This window comes from Phaenicophaeus curvirostris, chromosome 3 (assembly GCF_032191515.1).
Source record: "Phaenicophaeus curvirostris isolate KB17595 chromosome 3, BPBGC_Pcur_1.0, whole genome shotgun sequence".
In the NCBI taxonomy this organism is placed as follows: domain Eukaryota; kingdom Metazoa; phylum Chordata; class Aves; order Cuculiformes; family Cuculidae; genus Phaenicophaeus; species Phaenicophaeus curvirostris.
Genome location: NC_091394.1, coordinates 34,626,688 through 34,634,624, shown reverse-complemented (window position 1 = coordinate 34,634,624; position 7,937 = coordinate 34,626,688). Strand labels below are relative to the sequence as shown.

The window sequence follows — 7,937 nt, the reverse complement described above, 5'->3', positions numbered from 1 at the left end:
CGGTGAATTTTGTATTCATTAATTTTGTTCCTGGTATTACAAGTGAGAGAGTATGCTGAAGGAAGCTTTTCTGAATATCAAAGGTGCAGATAAAGTTTATTGTTCTGTGGGATACTTTAGTTGTATGTAGAGCTTCTTTTTAAAGATCAGGCCAGCCTAACTAGATACAGGAGCACATTATACACTTAGATCTATGGTTTCTGCCTGCTTTTATGTATAGCATTCAGTTGATGCTGAATACTTGTTTAATTTTTATTTAGTGTGTTCACACAGCTAAAGTTTATCTAAGCTTGTTTTCTCTGAAAGAAAGCATGTGTATGCTGGGGTCCAGAATGCCTCACCCTCTTTTAGGTGTTGTATTACCTTTTTGCTGACTGGCGGAGGCAGGAAGGATCCTAGATATTGTCCCCCTGTAGAATGAGTGAATCAGGTATGCTCTTTTTTAAAGTGAGAAAAGAAGTGTCATCAAATCCTGATTTTCACCGTGGTGCCCAAAGATGACATAAAATCTGGGTGCCAGGGAGGAATATCCATTGCGGGGGGGAAGAAACCAGCCCTATGCTCTTCTGTGATTGGGGCTGACTGTCTTGTTGCTGGGTGGAACAGTGTAATGCTGTTGCTGCTCTTGCTGCTCCTGCTCTGGCACGATGATGTTTCAGTTCCAGATTGTGCTGACTCACATTCAAGAAAACATGATACACAGACAAAATTCACTGTAACTCTTTTCCTTTCCCCCAGTAACCTCGGTAAGTGTTTGGTTTCTTTTTCCTGTCTATGGCTATCATGGTGCTAATATAGCTTTACTGTTAGAATTAATAGGAGGGGGAAAGGCAATCTTGTAAACAAACTGGTAGCAGACAGATTAATCTTGGAGAGGGCATTTAAATGCAACCTGCTGTTTGTGGTACATTTACCTCCCTTTAAAGCTTATCAATCCTGATAACTTGCCCGTCTCTACAAACTGCACTTAGAGCTGTGTTCTTAAATAGGAGAAGTGCTTACAATGCCCATTTACAACTGTATTCTGTTTAATTAGTCAGCACAGCCAGTGCTGCAGGGATAGATCACTTGCCTTTAAAGATTTGAGAATGTTAATAGTACAGTATATCATTTTAATTATTATTGGATTAATGTTGTGTCTCAAAGAACATCTAATGCAAATCACAAGAAATGGCCTGAAGTGACCCAAGGGTTGTGCTTTATTAGAAAAGTAATAGGTCCATTGCTTAAATATAAAGAGAGGCTCTTTCTTCAAATGTCACTCTGCACTGGGCTTCTGTGTGTATGTGTATGTTGGAATGAAATCCTCTTACTTTGTCCACAGAAACTTTCTGTAGCTCAAGCAATAAATGGCTGAGACAGTAGGCACGGTGTCAAGAAATGAAGAAGAGATCCGAAATAACAGTGATGATGAAGACCTGTTTCTGAATGATGATGCTGTTGCAGCATCCTCTGGTTGCTCTGCCAGCCATTCTCTAGCCAGCCTTAATGAAGACAAGGGAAGCTCAGCAGTACCAGCAAGACTGTCCATTCTCTCCAGTATGGCCATGGCCCAGGCAAAAGCCCTTGCTGGCTCAGAGATGGTTAGTGATGGCCTGGCACAGAAAACAGCCTCTGGATTGGCTAAGCATCATCCAACAGATGCACGTGCATCATTAGGTGGATCTTGGTGCCCCACAGCAGTCGGTAACCTGTATCCTGTAGACACTGCCTCCCCATGCTCTAAAAGCCCCTCTTGCAATGGTGACCTGAGTTTGGAGGTGCCACAGGTCCCAACAGTGTCTGGTGGGGCTGATGAGCCCTCACAGTCTGTCACTGCCCTGCCCAGGACTGACCCCAGGGGCTATCACAAGCAGGAAGGAGGGAGTGGTGCCAAGGATGATATGGCTCCTTGTAGTCTGGGCTGGGTGATTTGGACGAAGACCACAAAAGTAATGGAGAGCTTAGAGAATAAGAAAAAGGAGGAAAAGGAGAAGTACCGGCTCCAGCTAGCTATGCACCGGCGGCTTCTGCTATTGCGCTCAATCAGGAGCTTGCATAAGCAGCTGGAGCAGCAACAGGCCAGATTGCAGGAATGCTACAGCACAGTAATAAATACCAAGAAGGAAGTGTTGAAACACATTCGCTCAATCTCACCCTCACCTTCACTGTAATCATGTTGCTGCATGCAGAAACAAGCTTTGTAATGCCACCGGAGCCTTCAGTAAGCTTGCATGCCATGGGGGTGGTGTCCTCATACCTGAGAGTGTGTGCCCACGTGTGCCGAGAGCAGAGGAAATGGCAGCAGCAGCAGAGCAAGAAGATATAGGAAGGTAAAATGTTGGCCCCTGAATTTATCTTGAGGAAATCGGCGCAAGATTGTACTTATGCAGAAGGCTAAAGACTTGTAATGCACATTCAAAGCCTGAAGCTGAAATAAAATATTTGGCATAAAGTTTTGTAAAATGCGAAAAGAAACCAAAAAAACTGGCAATCTAGTTTGACATGATCTGTCAAGGTGGTCAGATGCAAGAGCTGCTGTCTGCTGAATTGTACTATGGCTCATCTTCCTTCTACTTCCAGCACTAACAAAACTCAAACAGACTTAGGGTTCATTTCTGAATCTAGAAAGCCAGGATATTTGAAACAGTTAAGCTCAGGCTTGATTGTATCTACCTAGCTGCCTGTTTTTCACAAAACTGCAAAGGCCATTATGCGTTTGCAACCTCTACCTGCCTATAAAATTTATTCAGATTGACCAGATATTATTACAGGAAGGTAGGACAGTCTAGACAGTGCAACGGCCTAAGCCTTATTTCCTTAGGAAAGCAAGCTAAACACAAAGGCCTCATAATCTGATGTTTCAGTGGAAACCCAGACTGGCAGTACCAGGGGAATGTTTGAGGTCTGCACAATTATTAATCTGCTGCTAACTCCCAATGGCACTAGTGTCTGCAAAGCAAGCATAATTTGTGCCTTACTGCTGTCATTTAATGGAAGTTGGTGACAATTAGCACTTTTTATCCAGGTGTATTAGGCACTTGGAAAACCCTAGAGCAACTGTTTCTCCAGTTGCAAGGTTAGGATGCCTGCAGGGAATTTGATGTCAGTATGCAACAAACACATAGGGAAAGCGAAAGCAAAAAAATGCAACTTTTTGTGTGCATTTAAAAGGCAATGTGAGTCACTGTTATTAAACAGCACATTGAATGGTTGAAGATACTGTTTAGAATATTAAGCAAAATGTTATTCAAGAAGAAAAGATGCTGAAAAACTTCATTTTCTGGGATTTATGGTGATACAGAAAAATCTAATTTTTGTCAGATATTTAGTTCTGATTGTACTATCTTATATTTTCCCTTGTGGTTTTTTGTTATAAATGTTTAGGTAGATGAACAATCATACAGGCTTTTTGTGTGCTTTTTCTGCACGGAAAGGCGAGCCTTTTATATCTTTCTGAGAATAATGTGCTATGTATAGGAAATTTTTTATCCTTGTTTTTTTTTTTCGTTTGTGCATAGAGACAGAGGAGATGTGTATTTGTATATGCATGCACACATATCCTTGCATAGAGGTGGTCATGAAAAGCTGGTGCTTCTTTTTCAGTACCAGAAGCAGGAACAATATCTCAAAATAATCTCTGATGTCTGCAAGGAGTTTGGTTGATTAGATTCACATGCACACATCTGTGAACAAGGTATTGAAGTAATTCAACAACTGAAGTGCAGCACAACATTGTCATTTTTCTGTCTTTGTAGTTCTGTGCACCCAAAATTATAGAAGTCCCCTGGGTATACACAACCTTAGATAGGTTCATTCATCTCCTTAGGCCCTGGTGTAGCCTCTCATGCAGCACGATTCTGAAACTTTGAATGCAGAATTACCATAGAAACATCCTTGGCATCAAGGAGGTAATTGAAGAAGCATCCTCTACTGCCTCGTTTGGGGAATTTGGGTTGCCAGAGGCCTTCAGTGGGCTGTGGAAGAGAGCTGGGGATTTTATGTGACTGGGAAACATTACTCCTGAGCTCTGGTCCCATCCAGCTCTCTGCTTAGCCTTGGAAAAGCTGTCCTCTGTCAGTAATGCAGGTTTCCCAAAGAACACTTAAATATTAAACTCACCTCTAAGGCAACCTATTCTGTCTTAATATTCCTACCAAGAAGAAATACTGATCACAGCCAATAAGGCAAGAACTTTTTGGTACTTCCTTAGCTAGAAAAGCCTTTTTGTCACTGGGTAAGAGAGTAAGCATTCCGTTAAAACAAACGCAAGCAAATCACTATTGTGTTGTCTCTCTTGGGGAAAGAAATGTTGGAGAATGGGTGTATCACTCAAAAACAATGCTGAGTTTTAAAATCAAACGTCAAATTGTTCCCATGAGGAAAACAGTCTAAATGTGTACTTCTGTTAATTTTGGCCAACTTTTTTTTGTTTGAAAAAGAATCATCTTCTAAATTAGACTGAGCTTGACTAATACGATCATTTTGTTGTAGTTTAACCCCAGCCAGCAACTAAGCACCACACAGCTGGTCACTCAGTCACCCCAGACAGGAAGGGGGAGAGATTCCGAAGACTAAAAGTGAAAAAATGTGTGAGTTGAGATAAAAATAGTCTCATAGGTTAAAAAAAGCCATGCATGCAAGCAAAGCAAAATAAGGAATTCATTCCCTACTTCCAATTGCCAGACAGGTGTTCTGCCATCTCTACGAAGACAGGGCTCCATTGCACTCAACAGTTTCCTGGGAAGATAATTGCCGTAAGTCTAAATGTTCCCCCCTTCCTTCTTTTCTGCCCAGCTTTCATTGATGAACAAGATGTCATCTTGTGTGGAATATCCCTTTGGCCAGTCGAGGTCAGCTGTCCCAGCTTAGTCCCCTCCCAGGATTTTGTGAACCACCAGCCTATTGGCTGGTGGGATGGTGTGATAAGCAGAAAAGGCCTTGACTCTGTGTAAGCACTGCTCAATAATAATGAAAACTTCCTTGTGGTATTAATGCTGTTTCCAGCACAAATCCAAGACATAGGCCCATACTACCTACTATGAAGAAAATTACCTGTATTCTAGCCAAAACCAGCACATCACTGAATTTTCCAGTGAAATAAAATATTTGCACAAAAATATTTAAAAAAAAAACCACTAAGAGAAAGTAGCTATTTTGCCTCAGTAGCTGCTGAAGTAGAGTGTTGACCTGCATTTGTTAGAAGAAATTTAATGCCCCCTGTTACCATATAGATCTACCTATAGTGTCAAAAATGCATTTAAATGTGACTAGAATAACATTAAAAAATACTTCTCACATAATACACAGTGCAACAATATGAGTTGTCAACCTGTTCAACTATAAGTGCTTTGTGACAGAACTGTGACAATCTTTGTTTTGTACAACACCTTGGATAAAATTTCTTGATCCTAATTAGGATCACTAGATGCTTCTGCACTATGAGTATTAAATACCAAAAGATTTGTGCATGAGCAATTCTGATAGCTGGCAAGAAAATGAAGCCAAGGCTTGTTTTGTGTGCACGCACTCTTTCCTTTTAGCACGGATACATGCAAAATAAATGGTAACTGAAGAAATAACATTGGCCTTTGCAATTATTTCCTGTTTAGCTGGTAGTTCTACCGTGGCTACTAATAACTGGAGTTGGGCAAAAATAATTAAATGTTATATTAGTTTATTTGAAAAATGTATCTTAACAGCAATGTTTTTTCCCTTGCATGTTTTAACAGTTGAAGGTCAGTGGGAAAGTGTCACAATAGTATGGGTAACCCATGGGGGTGTTTTTAGGCATACCAGACAGAGCAACAATCTCAGGCTTATAAAAAAGTATTGTCTCAATTTTTTTGATCTCCTTGCATCATTAAGAGATTTGGTACTTTGGACGAGGTTCAACTAAATTTCTTTAACTCTATTTTTATCTGAACCCAAACCATGTAGATTTAGTGCTAATGAGAGGTACAAGCATGAACTACTGAAATTTCATATATGTACCTAAGGATTCACAGGCCTTGGGTAATGATGACAAAATAAGTAGTTTTGGTAGGACCTTTCTCCCTGTTAACTCACTGTCTGACAGTGTGTCAAGCTAATGATCTCCATGAGAAACCTTCTCTTCGACCTGACAGCTTATGTTACCTACTTTTACTGCAAAGATTGAAGTTAAAAGATGCTGCTGGGGCCTTAAGGTCCTGCTGCTCACCTAATTGCCTAGCCAGCCTTAAATGGCAGAAAGCAATCATGCATTTACTGTGGAAGAGTAGGATGTTCAAAAGATGCCAGCTCCCTTGAAGTCATTGCTGTTACTAAAAAGGTGATATCTTGTGCCTACCCAAAATGAGAAATTTTTGAGAACAGAATGAAGTTATAAACAACTAAGTGACAAAATGCATTACTGAGATATTCTTTAACACAAGAGCTTTTCTTCTGTACTTCCAGCATCTCAGTTAGACAAACTGCTGCCTTGGAGACTATTCAGAGCTGGTTTTTTATTATTTCTGTTATTAATGGCTATGAGTCAGCCAAGATAAACAGCCCATCTTAGCATGTTCACCTGTTACCTCTTGTGATGGAGCCATATGTCGTGTGAGTGATTCATTCACTTCTTCCTTCCTGAGATCTTTTTGTGTGTCTATGACACTCCTTAATTAGGATGGTTTCACCAATTTATAGTAAATTTATGATATTGTTACAAACTTGATAGCCATGTACTACTAAATGCAGATCATTCATTGTTCTAATAAAATTAGGTGCTCTGGGCATGGCATAAACATACAAAAGATAGTTTTTAAAATGAGGTTGTTTAGATCTCTGGCTTATGAGATCTCTGGCTTAAAGAAATCCTTTAAGATCTGTGTTACAATTTATTCCTATAAATGTTATGAATCTACAATATGGAAACATTGGGATGCACTTTTTGCTCATGACTGTTGAAAGCAGTGCAGTAATGCAAGACCGGGTTTGGAATAGTCTTAAATGAGATCCTACTCCGATTGTATAGGATGGGAAGTAAACATTTCTCAGTCTTAAAGCTCAGAGTCATATGGGTGTGATAGCCAGAAGACTGGATGGTGGATGGAGAGTGGGAGTGAATGGAACTAAAAGGAAAGATGTTTTATGGTTTGATTTTTAATATAGTGGGGACGATGTCACACTGGACTTTTTTTTTTTTTCTCAGTTAAAGATGACCTTTTTCTTTTTCTCATTCCTGAAACAACACTTTTGGATCCTTACACTAGATGCATGGTGAGGGGTGTTAGCGTAACTGCGGTACACGGGAGTAAATACCCATCTCTAAAGCTGAGTGAAACTAGTTGTTGCTATGAAAATTTGCACATAGCTCCCTTAGATTTGGCTTTTAACTAAACTAAAACATGTTGAAGCCTAGTGTCCTGCTGATTTTCAATGACACTTGAATCCAGACCAGAACTTTGAGGTGATGCACCTTGTTCAAGTCCCTTCTCAAGTTTAGTGCATTTCTATATCCCTGTATGTTCAAACATTTACAAATATCTCGGATGGTTCTAATCTTTGTCTTTCTGTCTAAAGATTTGAAAGATTTGGGAGAAGAGGAAAGGGGCCTTCTTATCAGTCTCTTGTGCTATTGAAGAAAGGGGAAGGTAGAAGTTTGTTTTAGTGAAAACTTGTACTAGGGAAGACGGTCCTGTGAAGACACTTCTGGAGTGTTTACTTAAACATCTTTTAAGTAACAGCAATTCCTACAGGAATAAAACTGCATATGAAAATGAATTTCTCAAATTATTTTATCATCTTCTCGCACAATGTTATCCAAGTCTTCAAAACAAACAAAAAAGCATCCTCCATCTCTGACAAATCAAATTTTTAAGTCCACAGCCCTAAGTGACTTCTGTGTGCATGACAGGCAAGGAATTCTTGAGAATCTCAATAAAAGTTACATTTTCCCTTTGATGAGTGGGGGTTGGAGAGGAAAGGGAATG

At 40.0% G+C, this 7,937-nt stretch overlaps 1 protein-coding gene across 1 annotated transcript; it reads left to right on the top strand.

Annotated features, from left to right (window-relative positions):
• Positions 1 to 415: 415 nt before the first annotated feature.
• On the top strand, positions 416 to 2,299 carry LOC138718576 (UPF0500 protein C1orf216 homolog). Its single transcript, XM_069853084.1, has 2 exons — positions 416 to 746; positions 1,325 to 2,299. The coding sequence occupies exon 2, from the start codon at positions 1,350 to 1,352 to the stop codon at positions 2,151 to 2,153; it is 804 nt and encodes a 267-aa protein (XP_069709185.1). The 5' UTR covers positions 416 to 746; positions 1,325 to 1,349; the 3' UTR covers positions 2,154 to 2,299.
• The last annotated feature ends 5,638 nt before the right edge of the window (positions 2,300 to 7,937 follow it).